Source organism: Hemitrygon akajei, chromosome 19, assembly GCF_048418815.1.
Source record: "Hemitrygon akajei chromosome 19, sHemAka1.3, whole genome shotgun sequence".
NCBI lineage: Eukaryota > Metazoa > Chordata > Chondrichthyes > Myliobatiformes > Dasyatidae > Hemitrygon > Hemitrygon akajei.
The window spans coordinates 454,500-474,315 of NC_133142.1; the positions used below are offsets into that span (position 1 = coordinate 454,500).

Sequence of the window (19,816 nt, forward strand, 5' to 3'; positions counted from 1 at the left end):
CTGATTTTAATCTGTTACTTGTGAAATTGCCTGCCTTTACATGCGGTTCAAGAGGTCCTGCATTACAGTTTACCAGGCTTCCTGCTGAAGGGTTTCAGCCTGAAACATCAACTGTACCTTTTTCCATAGATGATGCCTGGCCTGGCCAGCATTTTGTGTGTTGCTTGCATTTCTAGCAGCTGCAGATTTACTCTTATTCATTAATCAACAGAAGTCTTTTGGGGAAAACAAACAATAACATGATAAAAATCTTCACCTGCTAAAAGTAGATAAAATTTGTGAGAGGAAAAAAGATGATGAGGGTCTTTTATCCCCAGGAGGAATTCATTTTATTACAGTGCATTCACTCTCAGAGGCTACTTCTTTTTACTTCTAAGATGCAAATTTTAAGATTCTGGGGACTTACGAGCTCCATTAGCTTGCCTAGTACTAATTCTCCACTGAATGGTGGAAGTATTCAATTCCCCACAGGTATTTTTAAACATTAAAGAGGGATGTTCATAGTATTTTAATGTAAAGACTGATGCAAAATATGTTAAATTATTCTGTGCTTTCCATAACTAATGGAACATTCCTTCTTCCCATAAGTACTTAACTAGCTACAGTTTCAGAGGGGATTTTAAAGCCACTTCAGACACTGCCCAAACTATTTGTACCTTCCGTCAGGATCTGCTTGAGACAACACTGTTTGTAAAAGGTCCAAGTCAGTTTGGCCAGTCGTAGATCAACAACATGCTGAAAATAAAAGGAAAGCTGTCAATGGCTGGAATTGATTTATATAAAAACATCAAAATTGCACACAAGATTAGATTTACAATACACAAAACATTTCTCTCAAATCATTGAAGCATACAGTTAAACACTACAGAAACAGAGCCTTGGTTCAACCCATCCATGCCAATCAAGTACCTACCTGGGCAATTCAATTTGCCTGTTTTTAGCCCATATCCCTCTAAACATTTCCTATCCATGTGGACAGACATAGAAACATAGAAAACCTACAGTACAATACAGGCCCTTTGGCCCACAATGCTGTGCCAAATATGAACTTACTTCAGAAATTACCTAGGGTTACCCATAGCCCTCTATTTTTCTAAGCTCCATGTACCTATCCAGGAGTCTCTTGAAAGACCCTATCGTATTTGCCTCCACTACAGTTACAGGCAGCCACTCCATGCACTCAGCACTCTCTGCATAAAAAACACACCCCTGACATCTCCTCTGCACCTACTTCCAAGCACCTTAAAACTGTGCCCTCTCGTATTAGCCACTTCAGCCCTGGGAAAAAGCCTCTGACTATCCACATGATCAGTGCCTCTCATCATCTTATACACCTCTATCAGTTCACCTCTCATCCTCCACTGCTCCAAGGAGAAAGGCCAAGTTCACTCAACCTATTCTCGAAAGGCATGCTCCCGAATCTGGGCAACATCCTTGTAAATCTCCTCTGCACCCTTTCTATAGTTTCCACATACCTCCTGTAGTGAGGTGACCAGAACTGAGTGCTGTGATGATTTCACGTGTCATGTGTAAGAACGTGATTGGATGGAGTTATGAACATGCACAGAAATGAGAGAATGATCGAGAAGCTTGTATAGTTAAAACGTGGTTGTTCTTTGCTGTTAAATAAAAACTCTAGTTATGTTCTTCCAGAATATATTTCTTTATGAGTAACCCACGGTATGTATAAAGAACACAACATGGTGTCAGAAGTCAACCTGGAAGAATAATTTATTTTGCTAACACGGGAGAAGCGAAGATAATTGAAAAAAAGAGCGTGAACATTTTCGTTGTTTGCTAACAGCTTTAAGAATGGAAGTTTTGCAACCCCCATTGATGCTTCAGCTGACTGGAAATGTTGCTGAAAACTGGAAAAGTTTAAACAGCATTTTGAAATTTATTTATCAGTGATCAGAGCAGATAATAGAACAGAGGAAACGAAAGCTGCAATTCTACTGCGCGTGATTGGGGTCAATGCAATTGAGGTATATAACCATTTTACTTTTGAGAATGGAGATAATTTGAATCTAAAAGCAATAATCAACAAGTTTGAAGCATTTGTAGTGATAAGCTACACACAGAGCTAGAAAGAACGACACGCAGTCTGTAAGTTGCACTCGAGACTAGTTTATTCAAACTTTGCGGCACTGGCTTTTACGCAGTTCCGTTCCCACCCTCACCAGGCGGAAATGACATCAGAGGTGCATTATAAAAGTCTCTTCCCACGCGTGGGCTTTCTCCCCTTGCTGGTGAAGAAGGCACAGCGCCATTTTGGGGCTGCCTCTCTGTTGATGCACGCGCCATTTTCTGAGCCGGTTCACCTACGTAGAACAAACATGAGGAAATCTGCAGATGCTGGAAATTCAAACAACACACACAAAATGCTGGTGGAACACAGCAGGCCAGGCAGCATCTACAGGGAGAAGCGCTGTCGATGTTTTGGGCCGAGACCCTTCGTCAGGACTAACTGAAAGGAAAGATAGTAAGATGCGTAGAGTGGGTTGCCACATAACCCCAGAACCGGTGATACACCCCCCAATGTCCAGAACGTACATGGACCTGTTGTTCCTGATCACCTTGAATGGCCCCTCGTACGGCCGCTGTAGCGGTGCCCGGTGTGCGCCCCTTCATACAAATACAAACTTATACTTCTGCAGGTCTTTGGGTATGCAGGTCAGGATCTGTCCATGCTGTGAAGTCGGTACGGGGGCCAGGTTGCCCAGCCTTTCGTGTAGTCTGTCCAGGACTGCTGCGGGTTCTTCCTCTTGCCCCCTTGGGGCTGGTATGAACTCTCCTGGGACGACCGGGGTGCACCGTACACCAGCTCGGCCGACGAGGTGTGCAGATCCTCTTTGGGTGCTGTGTGGATTCCAAGCAGGACCCAGGGAAGCCCGTCCACCCAGTTAGGCCCTTTCAGGCGGGCCATGAGAGCCGACTTCAAGTGACAATAGACAACAGGTGCAGGAGTAGGCCATTCGGCCCTTCTAGCCAGCACTGCCATTCATTGTGATCATGGCTGATCATACACAATCAGTACCCCGTTCCTGCCCTCTCCCTATATCCCTTGACCCTGCTATCTATAAGAGCGCTATCTAACTCTCTCTTGAATGCATCCAGAGACTTGGCCTCCACTGCCTTCTGAGGCAGAGCATTCCACATATCCACCACTCTCTGGGTGAAAAAGTTTTTCCACATCTCTGTTCTAAATGGCCTACCCCTTATTCTTAAACTATGGCCTCTAGTTCTGGACTCGTCCATCAGTGGGAACATGCTTCCTGCCTCCAGCGTATCCAATCCCTTAATAATCTTATATGTCTCAATGAGATCCCCTCTGATCCTTCTAAATTCCAGTGTATACAAGCCCAGTCGCTCCAATCTTTCAACATATGACGGTGGAAGCATTCCACTAGTCCATTCGACTGTGGGTGGTAGGCAGTTGTGCGGTGTAGCTGTGTTCCCAACAGGCTGGAGGTGAACTGGGCGTCTTTGTCAGAGGTAATGTGGGACGGTATCCCAAAGCGTGCTACTCAGGTTGCAATCAGCACTCGGGCGCAGGAATCGGCGATGGTGTCGGTGAGCAGGACCGCCTCTGGCCATCTGATGAACCGGTCTACTATAGTTAGGAGGTACCGCGCTCCTCGCGACACTGGCAGGGGCCCCACGATATCCACATGAATGTGGTCAAACCTCCGGCGGGTGGGTTCGAACTGCTGCGGTGGGGCTTTGGTGTGCCACTGCACCATGGCTGTTTGGCACTACGTGCATGTTTTGGCCCATTCGCTGACCTGTTTGCGAAGTCTGTGCCACACGAACTTGCTAGAGACCAGCCGGACAGTTGTCCTGATAGATGGGTGCGCCAAGCCGTGTATGGAATCAAAAACTCACCACCGCCAGGCTGCTGGGATAATGGGGCGAGGTTGGCCGGTAACCACATCGCACAGGAGGGTCCTCTCACCAGGGCCTACAAGGAAGTCTTGCAGCTGCAAATCCGAGACTGCGGTCCTGTAGCTGGGCATCTTGTTGTCTGCCTACTCCGCCTCTGCCAGTGCTGCATAGTTCACCCCCAGGGACAGGGCCTGGAGAGCTGGTCTGGAGAGTGCGTCTGCCACGACGTTGTCCTTTCCCGAGACATGCTGGATGTCCATCATGTACTCGGAGATGTAGGACAGATGTCGCTGCTGGCGGGACGACCAGGGATTTGACACCTTTGTGAACGTGAAGGTCAACAGTTTGTGGTCCGTGAACGCGGTGAACAGCCTGCCTTCTTAGAAGAACCTGAAATACTGGATTGCCAGATACAGTGACAACAGTTCCCGGTCGAAGTCACTGTACTTGAGCTCAGGTGGCTGTAGGTGGATGCTGAAGTACGCCAGGGGTTGCCAGCGCCTGTTGATGAGTTGCTCCAGCACCTCACCGACTGCTGTGTTGGATGCGTCCACTGTGAGGGCATTGGAATGTCCGTTCTGGGGTGCACCAGCATTGTGGCGTCTACCAAGGCTTCCTTGGCTTTAACGAAAGTGGCTGCGGGCTCTTCGTCCCAAGTATTGTCCTTGCCTTTACCCAACATCAGGGTGTACAAAGGTCGCATGATACGGGTTGCTGAGGGGAGGAAGCGGTGGTAGAAGTTCACCATACCAATGAACTCTTGCAGGCCTTTGACTGTGTTGGGCCAGGTGAAGTGGCGGATCACGTCTACCTTGGCGGGCAGAGATGTTGCCCTGTCTTTGGTAATCCCGTGGCCAAGGAAGTCGATGGTGTCGAGTCTGAACTAGCATTTGGCCGGGTTGATTGTGAGGCCGAAATCACTCAGGCGGGAGTAGAGCTGGCGGAGGTGGGACAGATGCTCCTGACAACTACTGCTGGCTATGAAGATGTATCCAAATAGATGAACGCAAACTCCAGGTCGTGTCCCACTGCATCCATTAGCCGCTGGAACCTCTGTGCGGCATTCTTCAGGCCAAACAGATTTAGGAGGAATTCGAACGGGATGATGAGTGTTGTTTTGGGGATGTCTTCAGAGTGCACTGGGATTTGATGGTATCCCCAGATGAGGTCTACTTTGGAAAAGATGCTTGCCCCGTGCAGGTTTGCAGCAAAGTCCTGTATGTGCGGCACGGGAGAGCGGTCTGGAGTTGTAGCCTCGTTCAGTCTGCGGTAGTCGCCGCATGGTCTTCAGCCCCCGGCTGCTTTGGGCACCATGTGCAGGGGGGAGGCTCATGGGCTGTCGGACCACCGTACGATCCCCAATTCTTCCATCCTCTTGAACTCCTCCTTCGCCAGGTGGAGCTTGGCCGGGGGGAGCCTTCATGCACGGGTGTGGAGGGGTCGGAATGTGGTGCTGTACTCCGTGTCTGGGCATGGCTGCCGTGAACTGTGGTGCAAGAATCGACGGAAAGTCCACCAGGATTCTGGTGAATTCGTTGTCAGACAGCATGATGGAGTCCAGGTGTGGGGCCAGCAACCTGGCTTCACCCAGGGAGAATGTCTGGAAAGTCTCGGAATGTACCAGTCTTTTCCCTTGCAGGACGACCAGCAGGCTGTGAGCTCGCAAGAAGTTCTCCCCCAGGAGTGGTTGGGCCACCGCGGCCAGTGTGAAGTCCCATGTGAACTGGCTGGCGCCGAACTGCAGCTGCACTGTGCGGGTGCCGTAGGTCTGTATCGTGCTGCTGTTTGCGGCCCTCAGGGTGGGTCCTGGCTCCCTGTTGCGGGTGTTGTACCCCGTCAGAGGTAAGACACTGATTTCTGCTCTGGTGTCGACCAAGAAGCGGCGTCCCGACTGTTTGTCCTAGACGTACAAGAGGCTGTCCTGGTGGCCAGCCGCCGTAGCAATTAGCATTGTCACCTTGCAGGGCGGGTGACAATGGCGGGCTTCTGTGCCCCACCGCTGGTGGTAGAAACACCACTGTTCATTGGCATCCTCACTCCTGCCTCTGTGTTGTGTGTGCTCCGTTGCAGGTCTGGTCTGGCCTGCTGTTGGGCGCGTGGCTTGGTAATCTGTCCGACGGATGTCTCGCTCTCCCTCTTGGCTTTCCACAGCACGTCTGCCCGGGCCGCCACTTTCCGGGGGTCACTGAAATCTGCATCGGCCAGCAGCAGATGTGTGACCTCAGGCAGTTGTTCTAGGAACGCCTGCTCAAACATGAGGCAGGGCTTATGTCCTTCAGCCAGGGCCAGCATCTCGTTCATTAATGCCGACAGCGGCCTGTCTCCCAAACCGTCCAGGTGCAGCAAGCGGGCACCTCGCTCACGTTGTGAGAGGCCAAAGGTCCCTATGAGTAGTGCTTTGAATGCTGCATATTTGCCTTTTTCCAGGGGTAACTGTATGAAATCCTCAACTTGGGCGGCTGTCTCCTGGTCAAGGGAGCTCCCACGTAATAGTAACGTGTGGAATCAGAAGATATCTGCTGAATCTGGAACTGGGCTTCTGCTTGGTTGAACCACACGCGTGGTCACAGCATCCAGAAAGTTGGCAGTTTTAGCTAAACTGCGTGAACAGATGAAGAGTCGATCATCTTTGGTCCAAATCCCGTTTGGACAGTCGGGGTCACCAATGCAGCAATGTGCTACACACAGAGCTCGAAATAATGCAGTCTGTAAGTTGCAATCGAGACTAGTTTATTCAAACTTCGCAGCACTGGCTTTTACGCAATTCCATTCCCACCCTCACTGGGTGGAAATGATGTCAGAGGTGCATTACAAAAGTCTCTTCCCGCACGCGGGCTTTCTCCCCTTGCTGGTGAAGAAGGTGGTCCAGCGCCATTTTGGGGCTGGCCTCTCTGCTGACGCGCGTGCCATTTTGTGAGCCGTTCACCTGCGTAGAAAGTGGGTCGCCACACATTTTGTATACTGAAGCGCAATGTGATGTATGAATGGTATAAATTCTTTACATGCAAGCAGAAAGCTGGTCAAACAACTGATCAATTTGTTACGGAATTAAGAAACCACAGTAAAACATGCATTTTTGCAGAGCTGACAGACTCTCTCATTAAAGATAGAATTGTTTGTGGCATTCTGGATGATGCTCTGAGAGAAAGACTCTTAAGAGAACCAGATGTAAATTTGGAATAAGCTTTGATTCTCTGCAAAGCTTCGGAAACCGTGATGTCGCAGGCTAGAGAGCTTTTTTTATCGACAACGGCAGCGTAGACGCTGTAAAGCACAAACATATTAGCAAAAGTAATGAAGTGACAATGAAACCGACGGAAAGCAAGATGTCATCTGAAAGAAAAAAGCTTTGTGATCGTGGTGGGTGGCAGCACCGACCTAAAGTGTGTCCAGCTTATTGGAAAGTGTGCAACAACTGTGGTAAGAGTAATCATTTTTCACGCTGTTGCAGAAATAGAAAGGAAATAAAACATGTAAATGCAGTGCTTGAAAATGAATGTGAAGAGTTCTATATATATTATATTATATATATATATAATATATATATATATATATATATGCTTTGTGAAAACAGAATGACAGGACTATGCCATTGCAAGTGAACCAAAACAATATTCTGTTTAAACTGGATACTGAAGCACAAGTAAATATTCTTGCAGAATCTGTGTTTAATGCATTAAAGCCAAGACCAAAGTTACGTCAGACAAATATAAAAATGACTGAGTATTCAGGTGCAGACATTCCAGTTAAATGAACACATGTGGCAAAAGTATCACACAAAAATATGGTGCACACGCTTTCATTTGTGGTCATGCCTAAGAATGTACAGTCAATACTTGGTTTATCTGCCTGAGAGAGACTGAATTTGGTGAAAAGAGTCTTAGTCCTGGATAGTGACACAGAGTCAGAATACGGTGGCTTGATAGAACAGAATTTGATTCCAACGCGGCAAAAGTAAAAGAAGTCATTAAAAAAGCTCCCAGACACATCCCTTTGTTACCAGCATCTGACAAAGCATTGCCACCAAAACCATCTCACCAGTACAGTGCAATATGGATCTGAAGCCAAAGAGTGACAAGAATCAGAATCCAACTGAAGAAGTGAAAGCGCAAGTGAAGGAATTGCAAAGTTTTATTGAAATGATGAAGTCTCAGCATAAAAAAGTTTAATGAATGAATTGTGATTTCTTCGGAAAGACCTCAAGAAAGAGCCAACTTCAGAGTTTCCATTAACTGATGGCTCTAGAGGTAGGCTGATTCAAGGCTGGCACCGCTGACTGATGCGTTGCAGGAGAACAAGGAAAATCCTAAGCAACGAGCTTGCTGCTGGCTGTGTGCCCAGAGGCACAGAGCTTGGAAAAAGCGACGCAACAGACTTTTAACACCATGAATCAGTGAGTTGATTTGTGATATCTCCCCTCTAGCTGTGAAACGGGGAGACCTCTTTTCCCTTATTATGTTGAATACCAGGTGAACAAGTAATCTTTGGGGTACTGTAAGTCCGTATCTTTACTGATGCTTTGTTGCACATTTCAGTGTTCGGTGGGGAGGTGCCAATGCTTTCTGCTGGGGTGGGGGGGGGGTCATTGCATTGCTGCTGCTTGTGCGTGGGGGGGGTGGTTTGGGTTTCTGACCTTTAACTGTCATTCATTCTTTGGGGCACTCGGTTTCGTTGATGTTTGCGAAGAAAAAGAATTTCAGTATGTATATTGTATACAGTTCTCTGACATTAAATGTACTTTTTGAAACATTCGTCCATTAAGATATTCTGTGGTGTTGGCAATTGGCACACTGGGACAAAGGCACTGGTTGTCCACTTTAGACCATAAAACATAGGAGCAGACTTGGGCCATTCAGCCCACTGAGTCTACTCTGCCATTCCATCATGGCTGATCCTGGATCCCACTCCACTCCATACACTTGCCTTCCTGCCATATCCTTTGATGCCCTGACCAATAATGGAAACTATCAACTTCTACTTTAAATATACCCGCAGACTTGGCCTCCACCACAGTCTGTGGCACAGCATACCACAGGTTCACCACAGTCTGGCTAAAAAAATTTCTCCTTACCACTATTCTAAAAGGTCACCCCTCAATTTTGAGGCTATGCTGTCTAGATCTGGACACCTCCACCATAGGAAACATCCTCTCCAGATCCACCTTATTTAGTCCTTTCAACATTTGGTAAGTTTCAATGAGATCCCCCGACATTCTTCTAAATTCAAGTGAGTACAGGCTCAAAAATGCCAAAGCCTTGGGAGTCTTGCACGAGAATCCCAAGTCCCTCTGCACCTCTGATGTTTGAATTTTCTCATTTAGATAATATGCTGTATTATTGCTCCTTTTACCAAAATGCATCATCATACATTTCCCAACATTGCATTCCATCAACAACACAAACAAAATGCTGGTGGAACACAGCAGGCCAGGCAGCGTCTATAAGGAGAAGCACTGTCGACGCTTCGGGCCGAGACCCTTCATCAGGACTAACTGAAAGGAAAGATAGTAAGAGGTTTGAAAAGTAGTGGGGGGGAGGGGGAAATGCGAAATGTAGCTCTGTATCACTTTCGCCAATCACCTTTCCAGCTCTTAGCTTCATCCCACCCCCTCCAGTCTACTCCTATCATTTCGCATTTCCCCCTGCTGTGTTCCATCAGCATTTTGTGTGTGTTGTTTGAATTTCCAGCATCTGCAGATTTCTTCGTGATTGCATTCCATCAGCCACCTTTTCTGCCCATTCTTGCAATTTGTCAAATTCCTGATACAATCACACTGCTTCCTCAGCACTATGTACTTGCCCACCTATCTGCGTATCATCCACAAACTTTGCAACAAGGCCATCAATTCCATTATCTAAATCATTGACAAACAATGTGAAAAGTAGCGGTCCCAATACTGACCCCTGAGGAACATCACTAATCACTGGCAGCCAACCAGAAAAGGTCCCCTTTATTCCCACTCAGTCCCATTCCTGCCTATCAGCCATTCCTCTATCCATGCCAGTTTCTTTCCTGTAACACCATAGAATTTTATCCTGTCAAACAGCCTCATGCAAGGCACCTTATCAAAATCCTTCAGAAAATCCAAGTAAATGACATCCACTGCCTCTCCTTTGTCCACCCTGCTTGTTAGTTCCTCAAAGAACTCTAAAAGATTTGTCAGGCAAGATTTCTCTTCACAGAAACCATGCTGACTTTGTCTTATTTTATCATTAGTCTCCAAGTATCCTGAAACCTCATCTTTAATAATAGACCCCAACACTTTCCCAACCATTGAGATTAGGCTAACTGACCTATAATTTCCTTTCTTTTGCCTTCCTCTCTTCTTAAAGAGTGGAGTGACATTTACAATCTTCCAGTTTTCCAGGACCATGCCAGAATCAGGTGATTCTTGAAAGATCATGACCAATGCATCTGTTATCTCTTCAACAACCTCTCTCAGGACTCTGGGATTAGTCCATCTGATCCAAGTGACTTATCCACCTTAAGACCTTTGAGTTTGCCTCGCATTTTTGCCTTTGTAATTGCAATGGCACTTACTCCTTCTCCCCGATACTTAAGGTCATCTGGCACACTGCTAGCATCATCCACAGTGAAGACAGATGCAAAGTACTCATTAAGTTCATCTACTACTTCTTTGTGCCCCATTGCTACCTCACCAGCATCATTTTCCAGTGGTCCAATATCAACTCTCAGTTCCCTTTTACTTTTTATATAAGTGAAAAAACATTTAATATCCTGCTTTATATTACTGGCTAGTCTGCCCTCATATTTAATCTTTTCCCTTCTTATAGCTTTTTAGTTGTCTTTTATTGGATTTCAAAAGCTTCCCAATCATCCAACTTCCCACTCACTTTTGCTATCTAATATGCCCTTTCCTTAGCTTTCATGCAGTCCTTAACATCTTCTGTCAGCCATGGTTGCCTACCCCTGCCATTTGAGAACTACTTCTTCTGTGGGATACATCTATCCTGCGCCTTGTGAACTACTCCCAGAAACTTCAGTCACCTCTGCTCTGCTGTAATGTCCACTAGTATCGTCCTTCAATCCACCTGGGCAAGCTCCTCTCTCATGCCTCGGTAATCCCTTTATTCCATTGTGAAACTAACACATCTAACTTGTGCTTCACCCTCTTAAATTGCAGTATGAATTGAATCATATTATGATCACTGCCTCCTAAGGGTTCCTTTAAATTAAGCTCCCTAATAAGGTCTGGGTATATTACGCAACGCCCAATCTAAGGTAGCCTATCCCCCAAGTAAGCTCCAACGCAAGCTGCTCTAAAAAGCCATCTCATAGGCATTAAACAAATTCCCTCTCTTGCGATCCAACACCAACCTGACTTCTCCAATTCCCTTGCATATTGAAGTTCCCTAATTACATTACCCTTATTTCATGCCTTTTCCAGTTCCCTTTGCAATCTCAACCCCACATCTTGGCTACTATTTGGAGGCCTATATATGATTCCCATGTTTTTTTAATTTATCCTTCCACCCACAAAGATTCAACATTCTCCGACCCTATGTCACCTCTTTCTAAAGATGTAATTCCATCTCTTACCAACAGAGCCAAACCAATGCCTGTACCTTTCTGCCTATCCTTTTGATATAAAGTTATCCTTTGATGTTAAGCTCCCAACTATGCTTTCTTTTAGCCACGACTCAGTGATGCCCGCATCATACTGACCAGTCTCTGACTGAGTCACAAGTTCATCCACCGAAAACTACACGCATTGAAATACTGTACCTTCAGTCCTGCATTCTTCGCCCTTTTGAATTTTGCTCCATCTGTAAATGTACCCAGTCACTGGCTTGCCCTTCCTTACATTCATGTTACACCCATCACCTACTTGGAAACCTGCTGGTTCATCCTCCGCTCTTAGTGGTTCCCATCCCCCTGCCATATTAGCTTAAAACAGTCCCAACAGCTCCAGCAAACCTGCCTGCAAGAATATTGGATCCCACTCAGATTCAAGTGTAACCCGTCCCTTTTGTACAAGTCACACTTGCCCCAGAAGAGGTCCCAAATATCCAGAAATCTGAATCCCTGCCCGCTGCTCCAATTCTTCAGCCACACATTTATCTGCCACCTCATTCTATTCTATCGTGTGATACAAGCAGCAATCCCAAGATTACTACCCTTAAGGTCCTGCTTCTCAGCTTCCTTCCTAACTCCCTGTATCATATATGTCAAACTCAAGGCCTGCGGTGGAATTATCTTTGGCCCGCGAGATAATATCTAATTACTATTAAAGCTGGCCCCAGTAATTGAAGCGCCTATGGCGTATGATATGGCTAATGCTGAGTTTATTCAGGTACCAGGTTTTCAGGGTTTTTAGTGTTTATTCAGCAGTCTTGCTCGGCAGTCTTCTTCATAAGAAACGGAATTTGTAAAGTGAAACACTTTGTAGTTATAGCAGAGACTGAGACACATGAGAGCAGGCTGAAAAAACGGAGGCAACGAAAGCTGCGTTCGCACGCGTCCGACTGATCCGGCCCGCATGAAGCTGCATTTTGCTCAATCCGGCCCGTGACCTAAAATGAGTTTGACACCCCTGCCCTGTATACTGTTTTCAGGACCTCATCCTTTTTTCTACCTATGTCGTTGGTATGAATATGTTTGACTTTTGGCTGCTCACCCTCCCTTTTCAGGATACTGTGGACATGTACAGAAACATCACGGACCCTGGCACCTTGATGGCAAACTACCATCCGTGTTTCTCTATGCCTCATAATCTTGTACACTATGTGAAGTCACCTCTCATCCTCCTTCACTTTAAACAGTAGAGCCCTAGATCACTCAACTTCTCCACATAAGACATCTTCTCTAATCCAGGCAGGACTCTGGTAAATCTCCTCTGCACCCTCCCTAAAGCTCACACATCTTTCCTAGAATGTGGTAATCAGGACTGAACACAATACTGCAAGTATGGTCTAACTAGATTTCTATCATGATTTGGCAACTAAATGCATGGCTGAGGAACTGGCGCAGGGGGCAGGTGTTCAGATTTATGGATCACTGGGATCTCTGCTGGGGAAGGTGTGACCAGTACAAAAGGGACTGGTTACACCTGAACCTGAGGGGAGTCCAGTATCCTTGTGGGCAGGATGGCTAGAGTTGTTTGGGTGGCTTTAAACTAATTTGACGGGTGGGGTGGGACTGGAGTGATAGTGCTGAAGATGAGGTAGCTGGTTTGCAAACAAAGGCAATGTGTAGTAACCTCCTAGCAAGAAGAGGCTGATGATAGGGCAAAATTGCAGTCAACAGGATGAGTTGCAATGGAAGAGGGAGACAAAAATCGAAAAAGCTAAATACAGGAATAAAGGTATTATATTTGAATGTGTGCAGTATTCAGAATAAGGCTGTTGAACTTGCAGCCCAATTACAGATTGGCAAGTATGATGTTTTAGGTATCACTGAATTCTGGAGGCCCAACTAGTGGCAGGAGCAGAGCACTTCCAGGAGTTACTCACAGATTGTCGAAGCTTGTATAAGAGCGTAGTGGGCATTTGGACATTCACGAGGCCCAATCAGCAGCAGGAGCAGAGCACTTCGAGGAGGTTACTCACAGATTGGCAAAGCTTGTATAAAAGAAGAGCTTCGTGGGCATTTAGACATTCACGAGGTCCAATCAGCAGCAGGAGCAGCGCACTGGAAAGTAGATAAAAGTACAGCAGGGACAAGCGGGGTGGCTATTGTTGGGAATAGGCCAGTGGTGAAAGTAGGAGCATCAGCTTTGACGAGAAGAGGCTGAGGCCAAAGAAACAAGTTAGAAGGTTTGGTCTTGGTTGCCCATTGTGCAGTGCAGGCAGGATGGAAGATATGGCTTTGGAATGCTCCTCCTGTAGGATGTGGGAATTCATGGAACCTGATAGTCTCCTGATGACTACACCTGCGGGAAGTCCTAAGTTGATCCAACTCCACCTCGTGAAAGACTGCATTAAGGAGATAGAGCTGGAGTTGGATGGGATCATCCAGGAGGCAGAGCAATTGATATACGACTTTTGAGCAGGTGGTTACAGCCAGAGTGCAGAATTCGGGGAGTAGATGGGTGAACACCGAGAGAAGTAAAGGGAGAAAGAAGTCAGTGTGGGGTCCCCCTGTTGCCATTCCCCTCAGCAACAGGTATATCCCTTTGGATACTGCTGAGGGGATGACCTATCTCGGCAAGACAGCAGCAACCAGATCAATAGCACTGTGGTTGGCTCTGAGCCTCAGAAGGTTAAGGTGAAGTCAGGTGGAGCAATGGTCATAGAGGACTTGATAGTTAGGGGGACAGATAGGAGATTCTACGGCAGCAAGAGATGCCAAGATAGTGTGTTTTCTCCTGGCTGCTAGGTTTAGGACGTCACTGAACAGTTGCAGGATATTCTTGAAGGGGAGAGTGAGCAGCCAGAGATCATTGTACATATTGGTACCAATGACATGGGCAGGAGAGGGGTAGAGGTCCTGTGCAGTAAGTTTAGAGAGTTAGGAAGGAGGATGAAGAGCAGGACCTCCAAGGTGGCAATTTCCAGATGATAATCAGAACAGGAAGACAGCGCAGATGAATGAGTGGCTGAGGGGATGGTGCGGGGGCAGTGTTTCAAGTTCTTGGATCATTGGAACCTTTTCTGGGGAAGGGGTGACCTGTACAAGTGGGATGGGTTGCAGCTGAAATGGAGGGGAACCAATATCCTGGGAAGTAGGTTCACTAATGCGACTGGGGAGGGTTTAAACTAGATTTGTAGGGGGTGTGGGAACCAAAGTGAAGAGGCAGTTGGCGCACTAGTAGAGGCAGCTTGTAGGGAGTTTGTGAGAAAGAATATAAGTAGGTGATAGAGCAAAGATGCACTCAGCCTGATGGTCTAAGATGTGTCTATTTTCATGCAAGGAGTATCAGAAACAAGGCAGCAAGGAACAAGCGTGGATCAAAACGTGGAACTATGACATTGTGGCCATTACAGAGACTTGGATGTCTCAGGGGCAGGAATGGCTGCTGAGTATGCCGGGCTTTAGGTGTTTCAAAAAGGACAGAGAGGGAGGCAAAAGAGGTGGGGCACGGCTACAGAAAAGGAAAAAGTCATGGAGAGATTGTCTACTGAGTCGTTGTGGGTGGAAGTCAGAAACAGGAAGATGGCAATAACTCTAATGGGTGTTTTTTAATAGGCCCCCCCCCCCCCAATAGTAACAGAGACATTGAGGAGCAGATAGAGAGGCAGATTCTGGAACGGTGCAATAAAAATAATAGAGTTGTTGTGATGGGTGATTTTAACTTTCCGAATATTGACTAGCAATATTAGAGCAAGGGGGTTAGATGTGGTTGAGTTTGTTAGGCGTCTTCAGAAAGATTTCCTGACACAATATGTAGATAAGCCAACTAGAGGTGAGGCTGTACTTGATCTAGTATTGGGAAATGAACCTGGTCAGGAGTCAGATCTCTCAGTGGGAGAACGTTTTGGAGGTAGTGATCAAAACTTTATCTCCTTAGTGTTGGAGAGGGATAGGAGCAGACAATTTGGGTGGACATTTAATTGGGGTAGGGGGAAATATGATAGGCAGGAACTTGGGAAAATAAATCAGGAGATGTTCTCTGGGAAATGCGTGGCAGAAATGTGGCAAATGTTCAGGGAACATTTGCATGGCGTTCTGCATAGGCATGTTCCATTGAGGCAGGGAAAAGATGGTAGGGTAAAGAACTATAGTGTACAAGGGATGTAGAAAATCTAGCTAATAAGAAAAGAAAGCTTATGAAAGGTTCAAGAAACTAGGTACAGTTAGAACTTTAGAAGAATTACAAGGGTGTCAGGAAGGAGCTCAAGAATGAAATTAGGAGAGCTAGAAGAGGCCATGAGAAGGCCTTGGCAAGCAGGGTTAAGGAAAACCCCAAGGCATTCTACAGGTATGTGAAGAGCAAGGGGATGAACCATGTGAGAATAGGACCAATTAAGTGTGATAGTGGAAACATGTGCATGGAACTGGAGGAGGTAGCAGAGGTACTTAATGAATACTTGCTTCACCAGTGAAAAGGCCCTTGGCAGTTGCGGAGATGACTTACAGCAGATTGAAACGGTTGAGTCTATAGATATTAGGAAAGAAGATGTGCAGGATGGAGCTCTTGAAATGTATTAAGTTAGGTGTCACCAGGACTGTACGAGATATACCCCAGGCTACTGTGGGAAGTGAAGGAGGAGATTGCTGAGCCTCTGGCAATGATCTTTGCATCATCAATAGGGACAGGAGAAGTATCAGATGATTGGGAGGTTGCAAATGGTGTTCCCTTGTTCAAGAAAGGGAGTAGAGATAACCCAGGAAATTATATCTTACTTTAATGCTGGGCAAGTTGTTGGAGAAGATCCTGAGAGGTAGGATTTATCAACATTTGGAGAGATGTAACCTGATTAGGGACAGTCAGCATGGCTTTGTCAAGGGCAGGTCCTGCCTTACAAGCCTGATTGAATTCTTTGAGGATGTAACATAACACACTGATGAAGGTAGAGCAGTGGATCTAGTGTATATGGATTTTAGTAAAGCATTTGATAAGGTACCCCATGCAAGGCTTATTGAGAAGTAAGGAGGTATGGGATCCAAGGATACCTTGCTTTGTGGATCCAGAATTGGCCTGCCCATAGAAGGCAAAGGGCAGTTGTAGATAGTTTGTATTCTGCACGGAGACGGTGACCAGTAGTGTTTTGCAGGGATCTGCTCTGGGACCCCTCCTCTGTGATTTTTATAAATGACCTAGATGAGGAAGTAGAAGGGTGGGTCAGTAAGTTTGTTGATGATACAGAAGTTGGGGTTGTTGTTGATAGTTGTCAGAGGTTACAGTGCAACATTGATAGGATGCAGAACTGGCTGAGAAGAGGCAGATGGAGATCAACCCAGATTAAGTGTTAAGTGGTTCAGTTTGGTAGGTCAAATTTGAAGACAGAATATAATATTAATGGTAAGACTCTTGACAACGTGGAGGATCAGTGAGGTCTTGTGGTCTGTGTCCACAGGACACTCAAAGCTGCTGTGCAGGTTGACAGTGTTGGTAAAAAGGCATATAGTGTGATGGCCTTCATCAACCGTGGGATTGAGTTCAAGAGCCATTAGGTAATGTTACAACTATGTAAGACCTTAGTTGGAGTACTGCATTCAGTTCTGGTCACCCACTACAAGAAGGATATGGATGCTATAGAGAGAGTGTAGAGAAGATTTACAAGGCTGTTGCCTGGATTGGAGAGCATGCCTTGACAGAATAGGTTGAGTGAACTTGGCCTTTTCTCCTTGGAGTGACGGAGAATGAGAGGTGACCTGATAGAGGTGTACAAGATGATGAGAGGCATTGATTGTTTGGATAACCAGAAGCTTTTACCCCAGGGCCGAAATGACTAACATGATAGGGCATAGTTTTAAGATGCATGGAAGTAGTACGAGGGGGGTGTCAGAGGTAAGTTTATCCACACAGAGAGTGGTGGGTACTGCCAGTAACAGTAGTTGAGGCAGATACAATAGAGCCTTTTAAGAGACTCTTACATAGGTACATGGAGCTTAGAAAAATAGAGGGTTACGCAGTAGGAAAATTCGAGACAGTTTCTACAGTAGGTTACATGGTCGGCACTACATTGTGGGCCGAGGGGCCTAAAATGTGCTGTAGACTTCTATGCTCTATGATCATGGCTCAAAGAAGATTATAGCTGGGAGCTTAATGTCCAAGGATACACATTGTATTGAAAGGATAGACAGGAAGGTAGATGCAGGGGGTGGAGGGTCAAGGCTCTGTTGGTAAAAAAAGAAATTAAATCATTAGAAAGAGGTGATAGAGTCTGAAGGTGTTGAACCATTGTGGATACAGCTAAGGACTGCAAGGGTAAAAAGACCCTGATGGGAGTTATATACAGACCCCCCCCCCCAAACAGTAGTAAGGATGTGGTCTACAAGTTACAACAGCAGCTAGAAATTGCATGCCAAAAGAGCAATGCTACAATAGTTATGGGGTGTTTCAACGTGCAGACAGATTGGGATCGGGTTGGTGCAAGATTCCAAGAAGTGAAATTTCTAGAATGACTTTCTAGATAGCTTTTTAGAACAGCTCATGGTTGAGTCCACTAGGGGATCAACTATTTTGGATTGGGCATTGTTCAATGAACTGGAATTGATTAGAGCTTAATCAATTAGAGCTACGAACCCTTGGGGGCAAGTGATCATAAATATGATCAAAATTTGAGAAGGAGAAGCTGAAGTCAGATGTACCAGTATTACATTAGAATAAAGATAATTACAGAGGCATGAGAGAGAAGTAATGGGGGACAAGGAAAAGGCAGATGAACTGAATAAGTATTGTGGAGGCATTAGCAATGACCTTTCAAGAGTCACTAGATTCTGGTATGGTTCCAGAAGACTGAAAAATTGCAAATGTCACTCCACTCTTCAAGGAGGGTGAGAGCCAAAAGAAAGGAAACTATAGGCCAGTTAGTCTAACCACGGTGGTTAGGAAGATGTTGGAGTTGATTATTAAGTATAAGGTCTCAGGGTTCATAGAAGCACATAATAAAATAGGTCATAGTCAGCATGGCTTCCTCAAGGGAAAATGTTTCCTGACAAATCTATTGTAACTCTTTCAAGAAATAACAAGCAGGATAGACAAAGGAGAATTGGTTGATGTTGCGCACTTTGAGTTTCAGAAGGCCTTTGACAAGGTGCCACACGAGGCTTTTTTAAAATTAATTTACAGGATGTGGACATTATCAGCTAAGCCAGCATTTATTGCCTGTCCCTAGTTGCCCTTGAGGTGATGAGCTGCCTTTTTGAACCGCTGCAGTCCCAGAGGTGTCCCCAGCAATGTTATTAGGGAGGGAATTCCATGATTTTGACCCAGTGACCATGAAAAAACAGCAAAATGTTTCCAAGTCAGGACAGTGAGTGACTTGGAGGGCGATTTCCAAACGGTGGTGTTTTCAGGTATCGGCTATTCTCATCCCTCTAGATGGTAGTGGTCTTGGGTCTGGAAAGTGCTGCCTTAGGAACCTTAGTGTGTTGTTGCAGGGTATTTTGTATATAAGTACATACTGCTGCAAATGTTCATCGACGGTGGATGATTGGACGCTTGTGGAAGGGGTACCAATCAAGTGAGCTGGATGGTGTCAAGCTTCCTGAGTGTTGATAGAGCTGCATTCATCCAAGCAAGTGGAGAGTATTTCATTACACTCCTGACCTGAGCCTTGTGGACAGGCTTTGGGGAATCAGGGGGCCAGTTACACGCTGCAGGATTCCTATCCTTTGACCTGCTCTGGTAGCCACGGTATTTATATGGCTAGACCAGTTCAGTTTCCTGTCAATGGTAACCCCCGCCCCCAGGCTGTTAATAGTAGGGGATTCAGTGATGATGATGCCACTGAATGCCAAGGGATGATGGTTAGAGCCTCTCTTGTTGGAGATGATCCAACAAGATCATCTCCAACAAGATTACCTGATACTTGCATGGCTTGAATGTTACTTGTCAGCTCAAGCCTGTATACTGTCCAGGTCCTGCTGCATTTGTGTATGACCTGCTTCACTCTCTGAGGAGTTACGAATGATGCAGAACATTGAGCAGTCATCTGCGAACATCCCCACTTCTGCCCTCATGACAGAAGGAAGGTAATTGATGAAGCAGCTGAAGATGGTTGGTCCTAGGACACTTCCCTGAGTAACTCCTGCAGTAATGTCCTGAGGATGAGATGATTGACTTCCAAACACTACAACCATCTTCCTTTGTGTCAGGCATGATTCCAGTTAGGGTTTTTTCCCTAATTCCCATTGACTCCATTTTAGCTAGGGCACCTCGATGCCATACTAGATCAAATGCTACCTTGATGTCAACGGCTATCACTCTCACCTGACCTCTGGTATTTAGCTCTTTGATCCATGTTTGGACTAAGGAGGTGATGAGGTCAGGAACTGAGTGGCCTTGACGGAACCTAAACTG

At 46.0% G+C, this 19,816-nt stretch overlaps 1 protein-coding gene across 3 annotated transcripts in view; it reads right to left on the bottom strand.

Annotated features, from left to right (window-relative positions):
* rft1 (RFT1 homolog) overlaps positions 1–19,816 on the bottom strand; it is an 86,606-nt gene that overhangs the window by 31,010 nt on the left and 35,780 nt on the right. For all 3 annotated transcript variants that reach the window (XM_073071945.1, XM_073071944.1, XM_073071946.1), the window contains one exon: positions 657–735. In XM_073071945.1, coding sequence (XP_072928046.1) covers positions 657–735 — 79 coding nt within the window. The remainder of the gene's footprint in view (positions 1–656; positions 736–19,816) is intronic.